Source organism: Lineus longissimus, chromosome 4 (assembly GCF_910592395.1).
Source record: "Lineus longissimus chromosome 4, tnLinLong1.2, whole genome shotgun sequence".
NCBI classification, from domain to species: domain Eukaryota; kingdom Metazoa; phylum Nemertea; class Pilidiophora; order Heteronemertea; family Lineidae; genus Lineus; species Lineus longissimus.
Window position 1 is genome coordinate 902747 of NC_088311.1, and position 26408 is coordinate 929154.

At 42.1% G+C, this 26408-nt stretch overlaps 2 protein-coding genes across 11 annotated transcripts in view; one reads left to right on the forward strand and one right to left on the reverse strand.

The window, feature by feature from the left end:
• The window catches only part of LOC135487301 (protein O-linked-mannose beta-1,2-N-acetylglucosaminyltransferase 1-like), a 44525-nt gene extending 34572 nt beyond the window's left edge, over positions 1–9953 (forward strand). For 5 of the 6 annotated variants that reach the window (XM_064770905.1, XM_064770909.1, XM_064770906.1 and 2 more), the window contains 14 exons: positions 1290–1423; positions 1739–1801; positions 2011–2124; positions 2353–2569; positions 2918–3045; positions 3738–3884; positions 4119–4244; positions 4501–4559; positions 4788–4989; positions 5293–5483; positions 5780–5888; positions 6126–6197; positions 6507–6616; positions 6888–9952. In XM_064770905.1, coding sequence (XP_064626975.1) covers positions 1290–1423; positions 1739–1801; positions 2011–2124; positions 2353–2569; positions 2918–3045; positions 3738–3884; positions 4119–4244; positions 4501–4559; positions 4788–4989; positions 5293–5483; positions 5780–5888; positions 6126–6197; positions 6507–6616; positions 6888–6945 — 1730 coding nt within the window. In that variant the 3' untranslated portion in view covers positions 6946–9952. Of the gene's footprint in view, positions 1–1289; positions 1424–1738; positions 1802–2010; positions 2125–2352; positions 2570–2917; positions 3046–3737; positions 3885–4118; positions 4245–4500; positions 4560–4787; positions 4990–5292; positions 5484–5779; positions 5889–6125; positions 6198–6506; positions 6617–6887 lie in introns of all 6 variants that reach the window. The other variant, XM_064770908.1, reaches the window with a different exon arrangement.
• A 7015-nt stretch (positions 9954–16968) lies between these two features.
• Positions 16969–26408, reverse strand: part of LOC135485975 (nucleolar protein 4-like) — a 104606-nt gene continuing 95166 nt past the window's right edge. Inside the window, exons 8-12 of one of the 5 annotated variants that reach the window (XM_064768409.1) lie at positions 25618–25821; positions 24859–24927; positions 23744–23860; positions 22791–23151; positions 16969–22127 (exon numbers count right to left, since the gene is read on the reverse strand). In XM_064768409.1, the coding sequence (XP_064624479.1) occupies positions 21970–22127; positions 22791–23151; positions 23744–23860; positions 24859–24927; positions 25618–25821 (909 nt within the window). In that variant the 3' untranslated portion in view covers positions 16969–21969. Of the gene's footprint in view, positions 22137–22790; positions 23152–23743; positions 23861–24858; positions 24928–25617; positions 25822–26408 lie in introns of all 5 variants that reach the window. The other 4 variants (XM_064768408.1, XM_064768410.1, XM_064768413.1 and 1 more) reach the window with 4 other exon arrangements.

Sequence of the window (26408 nt, forward strand, 5' to 3'; positions counted from 1 at the left end):
GATGAAACTTTAAGAAAAAAACATGAACTTATCACAATGCTTTTCTAGGCTGACGTTTTGCAGTGGATAAAAAACGATCCAATAATTTGCACTCAAGATGACTGATCGGTCCGTTATATCGATCATTATCTGAGGTTGACATTTCTGTACCCATTATCTCTCGTCAATCAAGTGTCTATTTGCTCTGCTAATGGTCGTAATTCCCTCTATTTACATATGGAGGAAATATCATCATTGTGCAACTTCTGCTGCTGTGTGGGATTCAAGGGGACATTTACTGCAGTAGTTATATATTTGACTGTCGTTATAACCTGCACTTAATTCCACGCAGAAGAAGAACCACAACTCAGAAGGCTTGTTTCCCCTCTTTGTCCATCTCAGTGGGGGGGGGGGGGTCTGTTGGCAAAACCAGACACCAGGCTGAAGACAGCTCAGCGGGTAGTTACATAACTACTGATACGTGGTCCTTGATGACGTCTTACTGGCTCTGACCAGTTAGACCTGTAACTCAGTTTCTAACCAAACGTAAACCGCTCCACATTTTGGATGTATTGCACGTCTGCTTCCTCCTTCCTCCAATCACTCGTGTTGAACCTCCGTGGACCAATCTCACAGATTGCTATGTCAAGTGATTGTGATCGAGATTCCAAGTGTTTATCGAGGCAGAAATCAAATCTGCTCTCTCATTTCATGGCTGCGCTAATAACGTGAGAATGAGGCCGACTAATCTAGTCAACGATACTTCATAGACTCAATGTGGATCTATGAGGTGTTTTTGTATCCTTCCTGCTTTGCGTAGATACGCTGCATTGAGGAATGTCACCAGTATGGTTTGTGTTCTTTATAAAAAGGGCATGGCATACATGTACAGGGCCAGGTGAAAAGTTTCTGATTCATGTTCTTCTCGTCAATCAGAAAAACGATATTGGCCAGGAAAGGTTATATGGGATCGGAAGGGGCTTAACCGTGGCAAAACTCTTGCTCTGTGTATACCCTTTTTACATCTCTCTTGGTCAGACTGAATCCTATTCTCTATAGACAAGGAGACCCAAAGTGGTTGAAATCGTTGTTTACCAGTGTGTGGGAAGGCAGTAGACTAAGGTATGTTTACAAAATACCTCTTTGTATAACATCATATCTACCGGTATTCCAGCCAGTGTCATACCAAGTGAAAACTCTTCACTATTCATTGTGTTTTCAGGACGGCTTGTCTCTAGCTTAGATGTGGCCGACCTTTAATGAATAAATAATGCCATCTGTCTGACGTCCGCCGCTCTTTGTCTTTCCAGTTTCGTCCCAACCGAATATGGAGGTGAACCAAGCTCCCCGCAAGATCAAGGAGGCGTTGGATCAGCCCAAGACACTTGGCATCGAGGTGATATCAAGTAAAGCAACAGTCTCTGTGAATGTTGATGGAACAACGGTGAGTGGAGGAAACATCTACTTAGTATAACTGGTAAACTAAACGATTGTCTAATTCAAAACTTTGATACGCATTCTGACCCTCATGTGATCGCACAACCTCATACCCTTGGCTCCACCACACTCATCCTAGTTTGACGTACATAAAGATACATGATACAAGATACAAGGTAGCATTGTCCATCACAACCTTTGATGGATCATTGTGCTTGTGTTGTAATCTGAATATGATAGTTAAGCAACAGAATGCCAACCTCAGCAAAGCCGGCAGAAAGGTGATAAACCGTCATTGAGCTTGGGTGTTCTCCTCTTTCAGATTCTAGAGAATTCTAGCGATCTTGGCCGGGGAATTCATGTCCTTGTGCTCAACCAAGCTACGGTAAGACTTGCCACGTGCAGGCTCAGTTAGTTTAACCAGACATGGAAAGAACACAACACATGCCTATTGAAGTCGAATCTGGTAATGCTAGAAAGAAACTCAAGAAGTTAAGGCAGTGGTTGGAGACAAAGGAAAGGAAATTTCAGATTGAATATGGAGGTTTTGTGAAATATGTATCTGGTAGTTAGACAGTCTTGTATTGTTTCCAGGGTAGTGTAATGGCTCAACGAATCTTTGACACGTACTTGACTCATGAAGACGAGGCCATGGTGCTATTTCTCAATATGGTCTCCGAGGGAAGGATATTGATTATAACCTTGAAAGTGAGTATCTTGTTCTGATTTCTTCATCATCTAGAGGAAATCTCCAGCAAGAAGGCACAGCTTATTGAGTCAAAAGTTGATAGATCAATTGTAGAATTTTCACAGCTTTTGAGAATTTGTGCACGAAGTTAACTCTTGCCTTAAATTCATTTAAAGCTTGGCTGTTTTTTAGCACAGTGCTTACTTTGGCTGAAAGTTGTTGTAAAGCCCTTTGGTGTTTCTCTCCAGGATGAAGGTACATTCATGATGAAACCACCCACTAGGCAGGCCCTGAAAAATCTCGGTAGTGATAATATCCAGACTCTGAAGTGGAGAGACATGTGGGCGTTTGTTGTTAAGAAGGGCGGTACAAAGATAGCAGAGGGAACTAGTAAAAGCGCTGAGTTCCATAGCTGGGGACCACCAGTGAGGTTGAGGGCCGAGGTGCCGCTGGTTCCTATTGAAGGTAAGGGAGGGCGGCATTGCTTGTCTTCAGTTATCAAAACCACAAATATGCCGGGAGTCCATCCTCTTAAAGCAACATGCTCCTGCTGTCACGACTCACATGTAGTCATGGATGTGAGGCCAGAGTAATAATGCCCTGAAGCTTAGCATGGGTATGGTCAAACCTCTCTTTTGGTTGACATTTGATAGAGCAAGGCACGCTAGTTGACCTGGTGTGATGAGGGGCTAAAAAGCTGACTTGAGCCATGCCCAATAATGGCAACTAACTTGCCCTAGAAAGTGGTGGCTTGAGCCAACAGACAGTTGGAGAGAATATGGGGAATTGAAATCAAAAACATTTGTTTTGCAGAAAGTGAATGTCAATGGCCTGATACGGCGGTGAACAAGCGACGACGAGAGTTCTGTTCCAAGTGGGAGGGATATGGAAGTGTGTGTAGCTGTAAGGATCCGGCCCCGCTAGATCTCAGCGCGGACCCAGTAAGTTCTCTGCTTTCTATCAAAGCAAGTCATTTGCTGCATTATTGGCTGAAGACTGTGCCACTGGGTCTTTGCTAGAAGTGGTCCAGCAAAGAGAAACCTTAACATTCCTTTACGCTCCATGTAGAGGCCAAGTCCATGGCAAAGGTCCAAGTCTTGGCCATGAAGTCCAACATGATGGTAATGTTGTACTAGAGATATTTGAAGGGAGGTCCTCATGTAGAAAGGTTGATGGTAGGTGCTGTTAAGGTGGGGCTATACACCTTTCCAGAAATGGGGCGCTGAGTGTCCGAAATAGTGATGTCATAAGGGGAAACTAGGCCTTATGGTGGAGGGACAAAGGAGATAGTCATGGTTGACCAACACACTTGAATGCCTTTGATGACGGACAAGGGGGAAAAGTTAGTTCCAATGCAAGCCAACAATTTCGGGAAGCATGTATAAACTGTTGAGACCAAACAGGGTAGACTATGTATGAATCCATGTAACTGAGTTGAAACATAACCTATTCTCTCTACCATGTGGCAAACAGTGCTGAAGCTAACTCATATCCTTCATCCTTCTGCTTGAGTCCAAGCACTAGGTCTGGCTAGAAGATCTGAGTGACGAACTCGGCACCAAGGCTGTCATCTGGGTTGCAGCCGACTTCTCTCATCTCATCTACCATCATCGTGACGTATTGTTTCTTGCAGCTCCCCAGTAGTAATATAAATGACGTCCCAGTTGTTGTCGTAGCCAGCAACCGACCCCAGTATTTATACCGGATGCTGCGGTCCCTCATGTCTGCCACTGGTGCTTCTTTACACATGATCACAGTATTCATTGATGGCTATTTTGAGGTAGGTTGATGCCTATTGAACAAAGTCTTTGATGGAATTTCAGTCAATGTAGATGAGCTTATGATGGAAGTCATACTACTCGGAGGCACTCAAGTAATGGGCATAGAATGTCAACTTACATGTTTTGGGGCAAATTGTTGCTTTTGGAAACGTGCTGCATATCACTTGAGATTGGCATCGTCAGTCTCTCTGAATCGCAACTCAAATGTCATTCAAATCACATTCTTGTTGCAGGAACCAATGGATGTAACACGGTTGTTTGGTTTGCGGGGAATTCAGCATACTCCATTAGGAACAAGGACAGCTCGGGTCACTCAGCATTATAAGGCCTGTCTCACTGCTACATTTAATCTTTTCGCAGTAAGTCAAACACCTACTGATATGCCAAGTTCGCTTCAAATATTCCTAACCAAAATCATTAAATGAAGCCAGGTCTTCTGTTGTAACAAATCATTTGCGGAAACAGGACATCATCTGATAGGAAACATAATACAAAACTTGCCATGAGATTCAGCCTTTGTCAGTTATAACAGATGTGGCATTTGAATTCTTGCATAAACCTGGCCTGAACAGTGTACTATTATCTTACTCATTGTGTTTTCCTCCGTCCTTCCAGAATGCCAAGTATACTATCATCGTGGAAGAAGATTTGGACATCGCCCCCGATTTCTTCAGGTAACTATCTTGTCTCAAGTCATTATGCAATAGACCAATCTAGATTGAGTGTGATGTGGATTAAAAGTATTCAGTTGACAACAGAAGTCATCAGCCACATTTATTTAGCCACACTACCTGCCGCTGTAAACAGCACTGGAGAATTCCAAGCATTTGAGCTAATTAACTGTCATGATGTACTTGTCACCTTAAAGAAGATTGCCAACGGATCCTCTCCTTTTCTTTCAGTTACTTCAGCCAGACACTTCCATTGTTAGACAAAGATCCCTCCATATATTGTATATCAGCTTGGAATGACCAGGGTTATGAGCACTCCTGTAGTGACCCGAGCCTGATGTATCGGGTCGAGACGATGCCGGGCCTCGGCTGGTTGCTCAAGAGGAGTCTGTATAAGAATGAGCTGGAGCCTCGCTGGCCCACGCCAGACCAGGTGAGTCAAAGTAGTGCATTCAAACAAGGGAGAGACAAGACAAAACGTTGATCCATGCATTCATATCATCAACCGTGCCAACACGTTTAACTTGGATCAAGTTATTAAGCTCGTTGTAATTGAATGTATCTCCTGGCCAGGCATTGGGAAGTGTTGTGAAGGATACCTTGTATGAATCATAGTTGACTATTGATTGACTAATTGATATCTACAGAATTGCTATGAGGATGCTACACTTGGCTGGGGCCATGTTGTGAGCAATCTTTACTGAATTGATGCCATTTCATGACTTGATGTTTCCAGCAATGGGACTGGGACATGTGGCTGCGCCTGAAGTCGAACAGGAAGGAGCGAGAGTGTATCATCCCAGACATCTCCAGGACATATCACTTTGGTGCTAAAGGCCTCAATATGAACCCATACTTCCAGGAAACTTACTTCAAAAAACATTCTTTAAATGCTTTACCATATGTCACGTTAAAGGATGTTGATATGTAAGTTTACTGTAAACGAATCTGCGTTGTTTCGGTCCCTATACTTGTCATGTGTGATGAGAGATGCATTCAAGTTCATACTTAATAAGATGTTATTCAGTGCCTCACACCTACGCCGAGTAATGACTCATCCAGGTAGCCTTCTAATGCAAAGTGGAATAATGCATTACCTGATGCTCAAGGAAATCCTCTCTACCTAAACTGAACAGCTCATAAGCTGATGTACATCTCAATCAATGGAACGTCCAATGTATGTGACCTGTGTGTAATACATGCATGTTTATCCCTTATTTCAGGATGGCCAAAGATAAATACGAAGATCTCATTAAAAAGTTAATAACCTCGTCCACAGTGCTGGATCATCATAAAGATGTGTGTGGTGAAGGCTTCATTCCTGAAACAAAAGTAAGTGTGAGAGAAACTCTTTCTGGGCAAACCTGTTTCAGTACTAGATGTCTGCTCTAACATAAACAGTTGACCATGAACCTTCCTGTTTAGACTGGCACACAAGTCCAAACCATCCAGAAGTGATGCAGGCACTCTTGATAACTAGCTGTCTGAGTTGTACTGATAACCACAATTGTGAATTAAGCAATATTTACCTTGGCAAATATGAGATCTGAAAACATTTTCTTCTTTCAGGATAAAACTTATAGTTTGTATATCCAAATGGCCAATACCACCCACTACACTAATTGGCAACATATAGCTAAGGTGAGTTGTTATACTTGCTTTATAGGTCTGTCTACCCTTCTTCTGTCTTCGGTGAGGTGTACATGTCCATCAGTTGTAATAATGATCAATTTTGTCAAAGACACTTCCGCTGAATCCTCTAATGCACGTCTCAGCTCACTTTGTCGGATGTGATGAAGGCTGGTATATATTCTATTTTCCACCAAAGGAGCAGTCATCATATCTGTTTTAACGCTAAATCGAACGCTCGGAACACCACAGCATGTGGTAAGATTTCACATCAATTTGCACTGAGGATGACATTGTCATACTATGCCTTTATCTCTTCAGTGTCATCATTTATGGGACTTGGATGTACGAGGTTTTCACAAGAGCATGTGGCGATTCTTTTTAAAAGGCAACCACATATTAGTGATTGGAGTTCCAGCATCACCATATGCGTAAGTCAACAATATCGCCAGTTCAATTCCCTGTGACGTATTGTAATTGGCAAGTGTTAGAGCCAAGGTAACATTGATCATATCTGCTGAAGTGTGGGATATTGTGATCTTGGTCTTTTGGAAAGGTAATCACATCAACAGAAGGTCAGTTGATAAACAATGGCTAATAATCAGTCTAATTCCTGACATCCGCAGATCCCAGTTAATATTGTCATCCAATGCTAACAAGAAAACCTGGCATATTTCACATTATTTGTCTTTTGTCTTTCAGTATCAACAAACCTCAGAACATACAACCTATTGCGTTTAGTAAAGCAACAAAATTATAGCGAAACGACTGCTAGGTTTTTATGACATCATATCAGCAGTGTTCATACGTCCTGTGATGGCATTACCCATCCATTTTTAATCGTCGCATACTGAATTGCGGCAGTTCAGTGGTTCAGGGAATGAGTATGTAGAGCAGGCTTGCTCCAGTTCTTTAAAAGTGAAAAGGAAGCTGTACTGATTCATGGAAACCAGTCCTGTTCTAAGGAGATGAAAGGCTTCACAAAATGTTGACGGTTTCTTGGCGCTGATATTGTTCTCTCCAAAAACATTCAATATGAATTGGACCACTGATGTAATCAAGGGTCATTTTCACACATTGGAGAACTTTTCAGATTTCTGCAGAAATGGTCACATTTTGACCTGATCAAAACAAAGGTGTCATGGACTTGATCTGACTATGGGAGCATCTCTTGTCAGTTAAAGCTAAGAGTTTATTCTGATGAGAGATGATGGAAGTCGTTTAAGGTGCTAAAATTCCAAAACAAGTGTGAAAATGAATCCTTTTATCATGAAGTGTTGTGTGAGAGGTCGGGAGAGAAATGTGGCATCATCTTAGCCATGTTGAAGATGAAACAATAATGCCCCTGTACTGGTACTGTACACAGAGTGGGGGACTCCAGGTGCTCTTCATGTGGGGGTTTTGTATAAAAGTATAAAATAAAGTTTAAGAAATAACAATAATTCATTGAAAAGTCATGACCTCAGCTACCCCAATCTAGTTCATTAGCAAAACACTGTTTCATGTGGTGGTCTGAAGCCAACACTACTTGCAAGAGGGAGTTGGCAAGGTAAACGTCCATGGTTTGCTGGTAGATTGGATGAGGTATCTCAGGTCCTGGCTAGACGATGGATGTAGTAGTCAATAGGCTTATCCACACCTTGTGATGATGTCCAAGGCTGCTACATGTAAGGTAGTATAAAATTCAAATACAAGTGATCATTGAGTGATTATACTCATGAATTGATACTTAACACTACAAACAGCCTATAGTTTTACAAGTAGTGGCTATAACAGATAAGCTGGTTTGTATCATTTTTACATTTGGATTCACTGATGAGTCTTGTGTGTATATTTTGTACTGAAGATGCTGTAAGACAGTTAGGAATTGTACATATACTTTGATTGACAGTCACAAAATGTACAAATGATCAGATTGGAAAACCTCGGGCAAGTTTCAGTCCCAGGAGGTTTCCTGTAGTCAAAGGGAGTCTATAGGCAGCTGCCAGGCAGGTCGAATTACGTAACACAAACCCTAGCTGTTTGTTGGCCTTAAATGGGGACTATAGGCAGGAGCTAGGGGTCGGTCATCTTAAGGTGACTAAGATTCACAGTTACGGGCCTGGCTTGTGTTATACATGTAGTTCAGCATGAGGTGTATTCCTTGTACAAGCATGAAGAGTTTCAATGTGAGATGGGAGAGACCCGATTGGGGACTTTCTGTGTAACCTTACCTGGCAACTGCCAATGAACACCCTTGTAAGTTAACAGTCAGAATCTCATGCCATGATGAACAGATACATGTACTTAAAGATATTTTATTTTTATTGACAGATTTTATTATTTTACCAGTCACTTAGTTTAACTGCTGTGGTGTGTGGTTTCTGCCCGAAGCTGCATTATTTGTTGGTCTAGTGGTGTCCATGTCATGGTAGTCATGGTGAGGAGAACTGTACAGTAGAGACGTTATCCTGACAGGCTTTGTTTACCTTGTGGTTGTGACTGACCAATGAGGACTGAATACTCCACAGCTCTAGCTGTCTAAACCTGTGGACTATTTCAGTTATATGTGTCTTGCCAGTTAAATATCTCTTAATCACAAATTATTTAAAGAGATACTGTTTTTAACTTTGTTTATTTTTACCAATTTCACCATGACAGCAACTGAATCAGATCGAAAATACTCATAATTGTGATTTTGACCAAATCTGTTGACACCGGGTACATTGAAATCTGACATTGTATGATACATCCAACGACGACAGACAGCTCATTCAATGTTGTCGTTGACAGTGACTTCACATATTAAAGGCCCACCAGTTCTTCTGATTTGTTCATGACGTTCTCCCCCCTTCAGTGTTTAATAACTGCTGATTTGAAGATAACAAGCTTGATTTAAGCTCCCTCTTTTCTCAAGTGGCAAAGCCAGTCCAGCTATTCTTTTCCATTTAATATGTGATTTTTTTCCCACCTTCCAAACTTCAAATACCTCACTTTTGAGTTGTGAAAAAGCGGGTGATCCAGTGATTTATGTTAATTCTTGACCTGATGTAAAGACACATTCGAATGAGGTGAGCAAACTCTCACAATTATTGCCCATTGTGAGGTGATACCAGTGTTAAGCCGAGTCTTTAGACTTTGTAGTGTTGTATAGTAATTGTAAAACCTTTCTTATGAGTAGCACTGTAATGTGTAATTCTTGGAATTAAGTGTGCGAGATTATTGGAATTGGGTATCAGATAAGATACCTGTGAAAATTCCCACGGTCTACTTTTAATCCTCCATTCTCCCCAGCGTGATCAATTACGTCAGCATTGATGCGGCTCCTCATTGGATGGAGACGCATCAACGTTGCCCCCTGATTGGTGCAGACAAAGCTGCGCGTGAATACAAAACAGCTGTCCGCACGCTCTCGGCAGAGAGAGAGAGAGAAAGAGAGAAGAGAGCGATAGAGAGTTATTCCAGTCTCCCGAGTATTTTATAATCACGTGCACGAATCGTCATCCCGACGAACTATTTTATCAATTATGACTTTGGTGTGTATAATTTTGTGAAGCAGTGTTAGAATAAAGGATCCGGACGTTAGAAGGCAAATTCAGGACTTATTACGTTTGTAACCTGTGCAAATACAACATGGCGACCTTCCCAGGACCTTCAATTCGTGACAGTGAGTCCGGATGCGTTTCAGTCTTGGAGCAGATTCTATTAACCGAGGACTCCGTTTTTCACGCCACGTGCTAGTGCTACTGCAGTCCATTATGTACATTACGTGTACACCTACGTGATTTCTAACTCGTTCATTTCATCGGGAGGCAGAATAGTGACGTTCGTTTGTCAATATAATATTTATAAAATCGTGAATTTTTTCTAAACTGTTCGTGACGTAAGTGCGAATTTCATTATATTTATATATCGTCACTTTCGTTATAAATCACTGTGATCGCCATGAATCACTGTGAGTGTGAGCGCAGCATTTTTTAATCGATTGACGGACACCGTCTTCGTCAGTACGCATAGTACACGTCTATCTCTGTGTGTACCGAACTATTCAACTTCTACATCATGACATGTGCTATAACGTTCACGGATGATGTGCCCAGCAGCCAGAATACTCTTCAATTCGCCCTGATGTCTACTCGAGATCCGATACCGTTCCAGGCTCCAGCTGATCCAGCGTTGCAGTTTTAAAAGAGACATTTTATCAACTTTTTGAAAGACATTTTATAAACTTTTGAGAGACATTTGTAAACTTTTTGATAGTCATTTATATTAACTGTTTTGAAAGACATTTTATAAACTAATTAGTAATAGGGCAATATTTTTGTGCATCATTTCCATGTTGGCAGAGTATAGTACAATACTTTGCAATATCAGTCGATTCATAGCATTTAATGCATTTAATCTTAAATTTTCACTCGTTATTGCAAACTGACTGGAACCGGACCCCGAGGATTTTGACAACTGTATATCTATAATATGAACTTTGTTTAGCTTTGCCCTGTTACAGCAAGATAGACAACGGACCAACCCAACCTTTAATGTTGCATTTCCTTTTCAGAAGAAATTAACTTTTGCTTCCCAAATACCTGACTTTTTATTCCTTCATAACTAACTTTTACCCCTTTACAGTAATAATGGAAGGGCCAGCAGATCCAGCACCACCTGCTTTCAGGGGCACCGATTTTCTACCTCCTTTGTTTGATGGTGAAGTGATCGACCATGACATTTGTCATGCACATATCTTATCGTTTATGGACTACCTTCACTTCCACAATCTCCACGAGCCAGCAAATGCTGCAGAGATGATTCATATCATAACATTGTTCAAGGCTAGACTTCGTGGCAAAGCACGTCTGTGGGCAGAGGGAAAAGTTTTCCCCACTATCGCTAATCTCAGAGCACAGTTTATGCAGCGGTTCAGTCCAACCCATTCAAATTTTGCCAATGTCAAGCATTTTCATTCTCTTTCCCATACCCCAGGCGATTCAGCCGAAATGACTCTCAATAAGATACGCTTAGCAGCCCAGCGTATTCATTATAATGAGGTCCAGGTTCGAGACAAATTCTTACAGGTTTTGCCTACCAATTGTCAGGCAGCAGTCATCATGGCTGCCCCTGCAGATGCAGACGTGGCAGTTCTCGTTGAACGTGCTCAACAATATTTAGATTTTTCTGAGCCAGACAGGCCAACTACTGCTAATAAGCAGGTATCATTTATCACTGATCAGGTCCATGTGACCACTGCTAGTGCTAGTGCATCCACTAACAGTAGTGCTTGTGCAGTTGACAGGCTTACTGAGCAACTTGCTGCTCTTCGCACAGAAGTGCAAGATTTGTCTATAGAGGTCAGGACTCAACCTCAGGTTCATTTTAGTCAACCACAGTCCAACTCTGATACTGGTGCTCGTACATATAGCTCGAACTACCGTTCAAGTTCGCCATCTCCTGTGAGTCATCAGTCTAGACGTCCTAGTCGTAGTCCGGCTAGAGACCGTTATCGTTATAGTCATCGTGTATCCAGTAGATCCCCATGTAGGGACAGTCGTCGTTCTCAGGGTTCCTATGGTATTTCTCGTTCTGGTAACTCTCCCCGTCGTGCCACCTCCAACATTGTCTGTTATTTCTGCCACAAACCCAATCATGTGTGGAGAAACTGTTATACTTACCAGAACATGGTCAGTCGTGGGTTGGCCCATTTGTTATACACCAGGTTTTGGATAGGACACACTATATTATAGCAGATTTGAAGGGAAACATCATTCCTGATATCTTCAATTTTGCAAGGTTGAAACCAGCATTTTTGAGGGCCACAGGTCAGAAAAATGTAGCCCATCTCCAGCAGTTGCAAAACTTGCTTCATAAGGCAGACAAGGCACAGGATGAGAAAGCTGTGCATGCTGCTTATGCTTTGGATTTCACTGATGAGACAGGTTCCGCTCATGAATCCACCACCTATAGAGGCGACATCTATGCCTCACAGGCTGAACTTTGTGATTTCAATATTCATTTGTCTCATGCCGAGGGTAACCATGGCATGATTGCTCCCTCTGTGTTGTCCACTAAGCAACAGGATGATTTGTCTCGGCTCACTTGGCAATCTCCCTCAGAGTTTGATTACACCACTTTGAAACGGGCGCGTTTCAAAAATGGATGCCTAGAACTCTTGCTCTCTGTGCCTTTTGGGCAGAAACAGTTTAGCTATTGGTGGTCACCTCAATTTGAACCACATGTTGTCAGCATTGTCCAGTTTGTGTTAAGTGCCAAGGATATAAGATGTACAGGGTGTCCCAACCCGTTAAAAATGTTCAAAGATAAGACCATTCATGATAAGTCAAATATTTTGGCGAAAAGCCAAGAGAAAAGTGATTAGACGACAATTTATTGAGAATATGGTTTGTATTTAAAACATCTCAAGTGGTTTCTTGTTGTCGTTGTTATGGTAATGATGTCATTTGGTGTTTACAACAAGACGTTGCTATATTGCTTATCAAAACAAATCTTTACGAGAATAATTATTTCATCCTCATTGCTATTTTTATAAAAGCTAGTGAGTTGTTAGTTGGATAATTGTAGAAACATCTATTAGCTATAGATGTGATATTTTTTTCTACTTGTCTTCAATGAAGCTTTGTGCAACAGTAATCTGTCTATTGAACAGTTTTCCAGTTTGAGTATTTTCTTATCAATACTCTATTTTATTGGATGTTTGTACGGCTACATGTTAGCAAAGCCAACTCTCATCAGTCTTGGGACTGATTTATTTTCGTGATGGGTTTCTGTCTCCAAGCAGTGCTTGTGGCAATTGCTGTTTCGAGACAGCTCACACAATAGTGTATGATTTAAGCAATTTGGATACTTTTGTGACAACAACATTTTTTTTTCGTTGAGGTTTTGTAAATACGCGTGTCATCCAGAAGTTCTTCGAGTTAAACTTTATTTTCCACAGTTTTCAGATGCCTTGTCGACCGGTCCAGTCAGTTTCGCAATATTCCCAGCAGAGGTTTTGACACTTCATTGTATCATTGCATATTTTAACATGCTGTTTAGCATGAGATTAATGATTCAATGTATAATTATATTGTAACCTTATGCTCATACTTTGTCATGAATGAAGTGGTCATTCATTAGTAAGTGGAACAAAATACATATATTGTAACTAAGTTCGGCCGCTGGCTGAACACTGTTGGGAACCCCGAACCATATGATGTAATTTAAGTTCATTCGCTGCATGAACACCTCGTTTAAAGCCTTATTATCATTGATTGTACCCCATTCAACAATACTATGTGTTAAGCCAAAGTCATATTCCTCTAATTGTTTTTAAAAAAAAAAAAATATTTTAACTTCGTAAAATATTTTACCAGTTCCGCGGGATGTTGTATAGTAATTGTAAAACCTTTCTTATGAGTAGCACTGTAATGTGTAATTCTTGGAATTAAGTGTGCGAGATTATTGGAATTGGGTATCAGATAAGATACCTGTGAAAATTCCCACGGTCTACTTTTAATCCTCCATTCTCCCCAGCGTGATCAATTACGTCAGCATTGATGCGGCTCCTCATTGGATGGAGACGCATCAACGTTGCCCCCTGATTGGTGCAGACAAAGCTGCGCGTGAATACAAAACAGCTGTCCGCACGCTCTCGGCAGAGAGAGAGAGAGAAAGAGAGAAGAGAGCGATAGAGAGTTATTCCAGTCTCCCGAGTATTTTATAATCACGTGCACGAATCGTCATCCCGACGAACTATTTTATCAATTATGACTTTGGTGTGTATAATTTTGTGAAGCAGTGTTAGAATAAAGGATCCGGACGTTAGAAGGCAAATTCAGGACTTATTACGTTTGTAACCTGTGCAAATACAACAGTAGGAAACCATTGGAAGACCCGCTTTCCTAATCATGTTATTTTCGCTCGCCCATGTATTCATTATTCCTGCATCTTGTTGTTGACAGTAAATTGCGTGTGAGCTCCATGCGGTTTAATCGATGTTTTCCATAGGAATCATGACTATTTAGTGATAACAGTATTCAGTTCAAGTTGACATCTTGTGCATGAGGGCTGGTTAGACTTTATAACTGCCACTGTGTGTATAACAGGTAGAAATGACTGCTCACTTAATGCTTGTACGAAACACCCTGCCATAGTTGATGGTTGCTATAGCTCATTTCTTGTTTCATGCCATATTATGCTTGTAAGCCAACCTATCAAATCTTATGTTTGTTTAGCAGCCTGTATCTTTGTTTTGGCCTATGATTTGAAGCAGTTGTGGATTGATTAGATTCCTGAGGAATGGGATAAATCTATTTTTGTGACCTATGCAATGAAATGTTGTGAAAACAACTTGACAGACAGAATAAAGATTGAAGATGTATTGTATTTAAAATATATTTCTGTGTTCTTACTTAGTTTCTGGAATACATTATAGGTGGCCACACCTTTTCAATGGCAGTCTTATCATCTACCACCCTGTCCGGGGTGAAATTGTCACAACAAGGCCAGAGACAACCGAGAAGCCTGGACCATGGAGAACTGGGAGCCCTTACTGTGTGGCCAACATGGTGAACCTGGTTTTGCCAACTTGATGAGGCTGTCACAACCAGGATGGAGAACTTGCTGCCTCACTGTCTCACCAACATAACCCCACCAAAGAGAACCTGGAACACCCTGGCTGTAACAGACAGGCCATGGAGACACTGGTGGCTCTAAGATGTGGTTATCACAACCATAACATGGCTCTGTGCCAACATGGTGAGGCTACCACAACCAGACCAAGGAGAGCTAGGCTGCCTCAGTCAGATCGAGGAGCACCTCGCTTCCACCTTAATAACTGTGTCACCAACACGACTTGTCGTTTCGTTGACATGGTGGAGCTACAAGGTTACATCTCATCTCATCTCAAGGTCTCAGTCTCGTCTCTCCCACCATGTTTGCAGGACGGAGGGACAGCCATTTGGCCTGGTTGCGGCTGTCAATGTTCTCTCACATGGTAATATACGGAGACCACGGCTGTCCCGTCCGATTTGGTCTGGTTGTTACTGTCTCGTCTACTTCACTGTGTCTGTGTCATGGTGACACTCACAGGGTCGATTCGGTTCTGTTGCTCTCTCACTCGTGTTGGAGACGCAGTGAGGCAGCCAGATACTGGTCCGGATGTGACAGTGGCACCGGGATGGCGACAGGGTGAGGAAGTCAGGTCTGTCTAGCTGCAATTGTGACCGGCTCAACAGCCTCAACTAGACCAAATCGATCGTCCCAGCTACGGCGTCTTCTCAACGCAGTGAGCGATATACGACAGTCACAGCCAGACCGAATCGGACCTGGCAGCTTCACTATGTCGCCGATAGAGTTTGAGAGATGTGACCATCTCAACCAGACCCAATCAGCCCTGGGAGCTCATTATAGATCTGCCGACACGATGAGATAGATGAGACAGTCACAGCCAGACCGAATCGACCCGAATAGACTGCCCCACTGTCATGCCAACACGGTGAGATAGATCAGTGACAACAAGACTGGGAATGGGATCTGCTCTACCATCCGGTCGAGAGAAATAAATGAGACAGTCACTATCAGACCGAATGGGGCCTGCTGTCTTGCTGTCTTTGCAGAGATAGAGAAAGAATTGGGATAGTCACAAACAGACCGAATCGGGCCGGGCCTGGCTGTCCCACCACCTATCAAACGCGTGTCACATCCAGACGAAGGGAACACATGGCTGCATCAAAGACCAATGAAACTAGAACCTCATTGGATAGAGAGATGGGACAGTCACAACCCGAATGGTGCCTGCCTTCCCGACATGTTAGGAGAGTTGGAAAGGTCACAACCAGACCAAATCGGTCCTGGCATCGCCACAGACTTGTCAACACCACAAGTGGCGCCATCGTACGAATGCGCACAATGATCGTTCTCAGTCGGGAGAGAGGCGATACAGCAACAACTAGACCGATTTAGGCCTGGCTCCCCCATCGTCTTGCCAACACGTGTGATTGTCTCACTTCGCTCACTGTGTTGGCATGGTCTGGTTAAGACTTTCTCATCCCTTTGGCTGTGTCGGGAAGACGGGGCGGGGCAACCAGTTCCCATTTGGTGCAGTTGCTGCTGTCTCAACTCTCTAACCTTGTCGGCGAAATAATGGTGAGGCAGCCACTTCCTATCAGTGTCGTTGTGACTGCGTCGTCCTCTCACTGCGTCAGCGACACTCTTGGGCTCCCAGGACCGAATCGGTCTGGTTGTGTCACATCTCTTTCAACAAGTCGGCGACACTGTGGAGCTGACACACTCCTAAAGTTAGAGATTTGAAGAGATTTTGCCAGTGGATGTTGATTCTCTTGGAATCCACCCGAAGGATGGAGCAGACGGTACCGATTGGGCCTGATTGTGGCTGTCACACCTCGATCTCCCATTGTTTTGGTGACATGGTGGAACTATTAGGTCCGATTCAGTCTGATTATAACTGTTTTATCTCTCTCACTCTGTAGGCAACAAGATGGGGCTATTAGGTCCGATTCAGTCTGATTGTGACTGTTTTATCTCTCTCACTCTGTAGGCAACAAGATGGGGCTATTAGGTCTGATTCAGTTTGGTGGTGACCGTCATTTGTCACCAACACGGTGAAGGTTGTCACAACCAGACAAATAGGGACATTTCAGGATATGGCTGCCTTACAGACCACAGAGGTCCTGGCAGAGGTGCATGTGTCTCTGAACCCAGTGCTGCAAATCTTCGGCTGTCTGGTCCATGGGGTTGGCCTTGTAGGTCAACTGCTGGGCTGATACTCTCGTGAAGAAAGAACAAAAGAATGTAATGAACAATGGCCTATTTCGAAAAGTAACATTTATTGAGGTTTGACAATAAATATGACATCCATGGCATTTCGCGTCATTACATAATTCTATAGCTTGTGATTCATATAAATACTCTCTCTCTCTCAACCAAATATTAAGCACATTGAAATAAATAGTGGAACACTTAAACAACAAATGATTGGTGAGGCCAGAGACTAATGCTATGTTGGCCGTGTCTTGGCACGAGAGGCCTGTTCTAGTCTAATTGGTGAGGACAGTCGTACCTCTGGCAGTGTGTCAGTAAACTAGTCGTGGGCAGGGGAAGGAAGAGGCTCAAGCATGCCCTCTCTTGAATGGCTTGGCCCAGGCACTTGAAGCAAATCCAACCAAATAAGGAAGAAATGTTACAATCTCCACACACCTCCAGATCTACAATGGGTGCTTCAGCCTCTTCCCGTCTGCTCTAAGGAGAGATATTCAATTTTATGCGGTACAGTCTACAGAATAAAAACTCTACACTTTAATAATAAAACCTCCACAAACAACATAATAAACAGATCACCTGCACCAGGTTGTCCCGACACCACGTTTCGCGGTCGGGAGACAAGAGAACAAGACTTGCCGTCTTTTACAAGGACCTACATCTGTGACCATGAAGACGATTGCACAGTTCCCCAGTCACCATATTGCACTTCCCCAGCACTAGTGGTGATCAAGTCATATTACTTCTTATGTAATGATCTTGTGACTGAAAGGACACGTTCACTTTTCAAAGGAAATCGCTAAGAAAAAGCCAGGCTTCAAATTGATTAATGTACACAATGTATACAAAACAGGCCTGCAATAAATCACTCTCGTTATGAGGTAATGGTTCATATCAAAGCAGTACTATCTTCTAAAATACTATTCTGCTATACAGTATTTACATGTACACTTGGGGGAGACTCCAAAATAAAGAGTTCACATATTGATAGTTTAGAATCGGCAGAATATAAAGACTTTCTTCCATGATTGAAGAATGAAGTAAAGAATTTAACGCTGTGATACAAGACATGTATTGCTCTGTTTGAAAGGCTGTTTTGAAAGCAAGTTGTTGAAAATCGAATATGTTTACAAAGGACAGTCTGTGATTTGAGAATATGAAGCTCAATCTATGGAGGGAGAGATAGAATACACTTTCTGAACAATAATGGAGACACTGTTTGATTGCCTGAGATCACAACCAGGCAGATATCTAAACCCCACAATCTGATAGTCCTACATCTGTGATTATACCTTTAATATAATCAATTATTATAAACCTTAAATCGCCGCAAGTTCATAATCCAACTGACAGAGAAACAAATCTCAATAACATTCGAAAGTTTAATGTCATGGGAACCGGTTCGGTACTGTAACATCTCTCAGGAGCCGTCACACCAGATAGAGGGCAGTGCCTGTCCTAAAATGAAATGTGCCCGGAATTCGGGCTGCTACCTTCAATGCAGACGTTTCTTGATAGAAATTGCAGTACCACCTCGCAGCAAAAATCTCAATCAATATATATTTCGTTCTCAAAATAGCTATCTTTGATGAGCATTTTAGTTTTTGGAATCCGGAATCTATCTTCCTTTCTCTGCATGAAGTCTCAAAGAGATAACTAAAGCATCTTAGCAAAGTATTCTTTACCCACACTATTACGTCGAGATTAAGTATGCAGTACTTTATAAAATCATGAAAAACATCCCAGGACCCCACATGCCATTGCTAATGCCACAAACCACAAACCACATACGTCAACACTCTGTACACTTTATACACAGATTGGGTATAAAACTACTTCAAATTGTCAATTCGTTTGAAAAATTCTTCATACAAAATACGTTTTCGTTTAAATGATGGAACAATTTTGTACAAATGATAGTTTTGTGAAAGACCTGTTAAAGAAATTTAAAGAAAATATTTTATTACAAATGCCATGGTTATCGTAGCTTTCAAATTCAAACATGACTTCTCCACATCCAGTAAAGGTCATTGTGCACTAGCAGCATCTGTCATAATGTAGCATTTTTGATCACCCATTATCTTTCAACACTGAGGAGTGGCCCTTACACCATAAACACTTATAAAAGGGGAAGAAATAACAGAGAAGTAAGTCCAGCAATTGTCAACTTTTCTGATGAAAACGACTTCTTTCCCATAGAGGTAAGGTACGAAATTCCATTGATATCTGGAAAAAAATGCCTTTTTTCTCGGGCCAAACAACTGCCCCTCAAGCAACCTTGGCCAAGCCCTTTAGCCAAAACCCAGGAAAACAAACTGCCCACCTTTCATCACCATTATTTCTTCCCCTCTTCCATAATTATCTTACAAAGCCTTAACCATGCTACAGCTAATTACAATACAAGAAAGAATGAGACCTCACTCAGTTCTACACCTTTGGTAAGACTTCGAGATCACTGACGCTTGACTAGTTTTCACACTCGAGTGGTATAATAAACACTGAAAGGTACATGCCGTCGACCACAAAAGAAAAGGGATGCTACATGCACATAAAGACACTGGTTTACCCATCAAAGACTAAAGACAACTCTTTCAAGGCGACATAATAGAACCTCTGAACGTCTCCCGTGATCACCACGTTGCACTTAGATTTAAAGCAAGTTTACCATAAAGTCGCTTTTTGCCAACATGTGTTCTTTTGGTGAAAGAAATTGTCTTTAGTCCTTAAGGGTTAACGTTCTAGCAATTTAAACTGGCGTACCATCACCAGACACCACTATGGAACAAAATATCAACATGAAATATATTTGCCTAACTTTGAAAATAATAAATTCTGCTGGTTCCCGTCAACAGTGACTCTCAAATACCGTTGAGGATTACTCTACTTGAAATGCCAACTGACACTTGCAGTAGAAAAGGTTACAAATAACATGGAAATATCCAATGTCGGTGACTTTCTCTGACAAAGCCTAACCAAGGTGACTCCTGGAGCAGACAGAGGACATGACAAGCACAAAGTCTTATACAAAATAAACGTGGAAATGCAAACCAATGTAATCGTTGTTCAAGTTCTGAAAATGAAACCATGAATAGTACAAACCTACATAAACACCATTTCCAACTCTATCTCACAGATATAAATGTTATAATACAAATGCATCTATAGGTATTTGCTTGAAAATATCATGTCTTGACTATGTGTGTCCACACAACGCAGATTCTGAGAATATAAAAAGTTCCCCACGTTTTAGTTATGAAATTAAAGTGCGAATCTGTTTTGGAATGTTCTAGATGATTATTAGGAGGCAAGGCTTCATGGGTGATGAGCGGGCATTATTGCTGCTATGGAAACGAAATGACATGCACTGTAACAACGGCCAGGAGTCATCAGGACTTTTTACATGTAGTAGTTAATTTATGTGACTTGTGGTGGCAGCACCTGTCCTGCTTGTACACTCGCCCATCCGGAGATCCGGTTTTTGCTATACTCCTACCTCGTTTGAAATATCGAGAGGCGGAGTATATTTAAAACCACTGATTACATCAGTATGTCTTTCACCAGTCTTCTCCATTCACTCATTGCAGAGACTGGTACCTGACGGTTATTCACTCGTCATGATCTCGATTCAGGGGCGTAAGCACGTGGCTAACCTCGACCCAAGTGAATAACCTGCAATACCAGAGCGCTCGGTATGACAGTCCATCCACTGTATGCACTGAAAATGTATGGCTCGCCTCGGTTAAATCAACGAAGCTTCCTCGACCCTCCGCTGCGCGGCGGATAGGGTCGAGGTTACCTGGTTGAGACGGCTGAAGACTTGACAGTCATTTCAGAGGCTTATTCAGACTAGATCACTGTTATCGGCTACCGGTACACCACCCAACCATATTTAGGCTGTATTGTCATTCATTATCTTCAAGAAGAGGATCTTGGTGTGTCTTGTGAAGACACATTCTTCGACTCTTAAAAGACTAGAAGTAAAGACTGCACCCAAGCTCAGTTGACTTTGAAGGCAAGAAAACGTAAAAATAACGATTTGGCGAAATATTAATTTATCTGTTAGCACCATTCCAGCTGACGAGAATTTCTGTTTTGAACACCGTGAATTTCTTTGTTAAACACAAGTACCATAACAGATTTGTTGTATTATTTCTGTTATGAGTAGAGCTAAGGGTTTGGCTGTGTCTTTTGTGAAGCACTTTTCAAATGGCTAATAACCAGTCACGAACAGCAGATCTAAAAGTTACGGAAATGAGGGTAGCTTGGGTTAACCTGAATAAAGGCCCTATACATGGGTCATATGTTAGGTATGTCTTGGTCTTGGCAAGAAGCTGAATCATGGAAGATTGCAAAGGGAAATCCCATCAAGATCCGTTTCGACTGTACTCCTAACTCGGTCAGGAGCTCTTTCTTCCATCCAAATGACAGCAATTCCTGCAATGGCGAATGTCTGTGATAAATCAAGTCTATTCCCGGCATACATCCAAGCTGTAGTCTTTATCTTCATCTGGTGCTCCGTGAGACACTTCCAAAAATAACTGAGAGTTAAACGAGCATTAATCCAAGCAGAGTTGCTTCCTTTATGGTCGTTTTTATCCACACTTAAACAAATAAACACCACAATAATCCACGTGTGCTGTGCATGTCATGGCTGCGGTAACAATATCTTCACCATGAGATTAAACTGTGACACATTTAGTCCTGTCTCAGTCCCTGACATCCAAAAATACAAGTGCAAAGGAGCATAAACTGTAGGGTTGAAATGGGCTAACTGGGATCGCTCTCCCTCTGGGCAAGGTCTCTCTCCAGAATACAAAGTCCTTGTGTTGATAGGAGGGACACATGAGACAAGGACATAGTCACAACAGGTGCACTCGGGTATGTTGAAACTGATCTCAAGAGCTGCCCTCGCCACCAAGTCCAGGCCCCTTCCACCAGGAATCCAAGTCCGTGCGCTATAACAGCAGGGCTCACATGCGACACGTCATATTTGCATTAGGCTGTGATTGGTCAGTTATAATTCTCATGATTCTGGTCAGTTATTCTGAAGAAGTAATTGCTCGAGTTCGTCAGCTGATCGATAAAGGAACGCAGCAGACTCCCTGTAACCAGCTATCAGCTGTTTGATTGTGGCTACTTCGGTCGGGTTTAGTTGATTTTTGGAACTCTTGGTCTGTCCTTTGAGGCTAAGATCTGTAGGACCTACCGCAAAGAGAAAGAGAAGAAGAAATGCCGGCACTTTAGAGGGGTGACTAGGAGAGGAGACATGGAAAGCAGTGACTGGAGACATGCAAACTACTGTCAAATCTATCAGGAGCCAGCACGACCTAACAATGGCAGCACCTGTCTCAGTGAAATACATATGGAACTAGTGCTGCTATTACAGGTGACGGTGGCTGCTGACAGACTTTTCGCGGTCATCTACGAGTATTTTACTACTAGCCTAATGTTCAGGTCGATTAGAAAACTTGATTCCATATGGGTGGCACCAATTGCCAATAGATACGGTACTACTTGGAAGATGTCCCTGAAGTTGCATCTGGCTATAGGCTGGTGTAATTAGCATGTTCTAACAAGGAGGTAGGATATAAGAGTGTTGTGCAAAAAATAAAGAAATGTCTTGAAAAAATGAGAACAAAAAGGGTATGTTCACGGAAATTCCATCCACCAAATATGCTATAGAAAAGTGTTTGTCTTCGTTCTGACCATTATTTGACTTCCAAGTAATTGTCTTAGTTAATATAAACATGATATATCCAGCAATTGTATTTCCCGAACGATGTCGTTCTGACAAATCTCTGAAGTTTCTTCTTTTGTTTCAAACAAGGCTAATTCAATATGGACTACTTGGCTTACCGTTCTGTACGTGTGACGATATCTGAGATGGTTGCACGACAGCTGGAGGATGGTGATGCGCCGGGTGCTGGTAGCCAGCAAACCCAGGTCTGAACAAGCCATTCCCATTGGTAAAGAAGGGCTGCGGGAGTTCATGTGGCGGCCGGAATGCCGTGGGCGGAGCGTGGGCACGAACGAAGTCTGCGGTTGAGATGGCCGGTCTCTCTATTGGCGCTGGTTGTGGCGTAGATGATTGTGAATGAGGGCTTGGACTGGGTTGAGGAGCTGCCTGGGGCGTGGAGGTCTGGTGTGATGATGCCGAGGATGATGATGAGTTGTTGGTTGTCGGGGGAGGCATGGCGTTTGTCTGGAAAGATAAATGCTGAAATTAGAATAAGGCAAACTAAAGAAAAATATCTAGACATACAACAAAACCTAACCAAAAATGCTAAATAGAATTCAAGTAAAACAAAAATCTGAAGTGGAACATGTTGGAAGAAAGAGGTAATCCAAATGGGCGGATAGGTTTAAAACCAACAATTGACCTTGATTAACTATATAGACGAAGACTGGATTGTGATTACCACTCGCTTCTCTCGGAGTCAGAAATATGAATGAGACAATGATCCCCCAAATCGCTTCCAAAAGTTGGGTAAAGATGACGTACATGTACTTGACGTGTTAATTGATGATCGGGACCAAAGCGGATTATATATTACATGATATAGGAGCGTCAAGTGTGTTTACCAAAAGTATTCAAACAGGGACGATTTTAGGCTTGGTTACCACGGAAACATCCAAACAAACTGCCCTCAAGCAAAGTAGGCCTACGAGGTGTAAAAGGGAGAGTAAGGAATGGGCTAAGAGAACGCCCTGGCTAACGACCCAGGGGCGGTCATCTCATTCAAGTATCTTGACTTTCTGAACTTCCAAATTCTTTGTCTTGTTATTCTTGGTAACAGGCGTTGACTTACTGCATTTGGTTCTAGTCCCATTCTCATGCGCTTGGCGTTCTGACTCTCATTGTCGCAAGCCTGGGCGAGAAGGCCTTCTGCTGCTGCGGACGTCAGGTGAGGTGGTGTGGGCCGTAACTGCAACAAACAGGGACACACATGAAGTAACACCTCGAGTAGAATATGACAGTTCAGACATCTCTTTCAGGGGGGCATTTTGACCAAGAAAACACAGTTAAAACTATTTTCCCTGTAAGGAAATGAACAATACCCTTTCCCCTTTAAGGATCTGTTATGGATAGCTTGTGTTGAAAGGTACAAAAACTGGCCAACTTTTCAAGATTATTTCAAATTTCTTTTCCCACCTTCGTATAGGTATACTTGGTACTATTTTCATGGTAGGATTATTACCAAGGGTTAACAGTAACATCACATAATCAACTCCAGCAAACACACAGGGACAATTAATATCAGTTACCGAATCACAAACCGACATACTTTCTTTCAGAACTTACAGGACAATAAAATATCGAGCAATATAGATGGACATGTACACTGATGACATGGACCCACCAAGGACTGATTGCGGACCACAGAATAAAACAAAACAAATGACCCTAAATGTCAACAGTGGCGAATCCCACTTTCAGATGTCATGAACCCACTAGTTCAGCAGTCTTCACCAGTTCTTCAGTCCTTAGTGGCTCAACATATACAATCACCTTCGAGAGGGAATCTGCCGCAGACAATCTGATTGATTATCAGTGAAAATATTGTAGAACAAAACTGTGGAGAGATAATGACCACAAACGGCCAAATAAAACAATATAGAATTGGCCATTAATATTGCACGTTATTGGAAGTACGAGATGTATCGGAAAATGTGTCCTCCTTTAAAAGGAGTGGCGCCACGGTGTCCTCACTGGTACTTCAAGGAGGGCACATTCTCCCACCCACTTGACCTTTAATACTTTAAAGCTACCACCACCCACCACCGAGAAAGTATGACATTTTCACTGAAATAAATCGAAGATGTTCAGCAGAAAGCCCCTTTACAGATAACATAGCATAGATAGCAGACAAGAATCACTTGTTTGACGCAGCGTTGGGCCTGTTGTAAAGGTTTTAAAGCTAACCTTCTTCTGATTAGTATTCCAAGTAGAGTTGCCAGATTCTTGTAGGCCTACCAATACCATCATTTTTTTCTATAAAACAAAAAAGTGTAAAAAAATGATGGGATGTTGTAGACCCCAACTTGTTGTTGATTGCATGAAAGAAGCTGTGGTAGCCGAGGTCAAGTTTGAATCAAGGCGCACTTTTGTCTTTTCCCTTTCGTCTCTGTCTTGTCAATCATCAATGCTATATGAACATTAGGCCTAAATAAGAGCTTGCACAAGATGAAGCAAGTGTAACATGGCCAATAGTCATATGACTCTTGCTTGTCACCTTGTATTTACTCTTAGGACAAGCAGGAATTCATAAAGACCACGTTCCAAGTCCATGATTCAAAACCCTGTCAATCTAGGAACGGCGACTGGCTGACATTATTTTGTATCAACAAGTACGTGTCTTTGTTCATTCTTGATACAAGTAACCTTTGGTCATTGATTTTGATGAAAAATGTGTCTCCCTGCTCGCCGAGATATGATTAAGTTCAGCCGGCCGGCACCAGATAGCACTACTGTTCGATGAAGCCCTCATCAACGCCGGATACAATAGCATCACGAATTTGCCCTTCCCCTTCTTTATGTAATCTTCAAACTTTCAAGGCATATAAGGGTAAAGACAAATGGCAGTACATGTAAAAGCAAAAACAGACAAACAATCCTCCTGCAACCAAAATGGTAAAGGTAATAAATTGGAATATTTTAGAAACTGTTGAAATGAAAACCAACCTGGTCCCAGCCATTTTGGTCCTTTGATCTCCTCAGTCTCCTGCAGGATTTCAGATATGTTCGAATACGTTTCCTTGACCGTTCTTGGAACTCGGGGAACTGGCGATGACACGCTTCCAGAATGGCTTGGATTTTGTCTTTTGGTTGTTTAGAGATTGGCACGACTCGGTCCAGGTTTTCATCGACGAATAATCGTACGAACATCTGAAGTGAAAGGGAAGCACTCCAACATTATTGCATGTCAAAACGTGTTCCACCTCATGTAATGGCAAGCCCAAGGTAAAAGTACAGATCAGCAAGAAGAGTTCATTGCAGTCTGGCTCCTATTGTTTTTTTTAAAACGGCTTGGATTAAACTGTAAGCATCCCCAGGGGGCAGTAACTCTTACACCACCACTGAGCCACACCCCGGCCACCCAGACCTGCAACGCAGCTTACTGCCATCAAACATCGTGATAAGTCAAGCCATCTCATTGCCACATGACAGACACCATTTGTTGCTCTTTGTCCCAATTAGTAACTGACATAGGAAAATTTACATTAAATTCCTCGATATTGCTTTATAATTGACTACTGACTTATGTAGAAACTTAATTTTGTAAGTAAATATCTGCCACGTATACTCTAATGTGATTTTAATTTCCGGATTCACAACCAAACCAGCGTGCATCATGAGGACATGTCACATAATGCTCCGCTAACCCCACCAGCTCGGGCATGTCGGCTTCAATACACTCGCATTCAAAAAGAAATTAAAAAAACTCCAAGTCACAGATGTTTAATATTGCCATC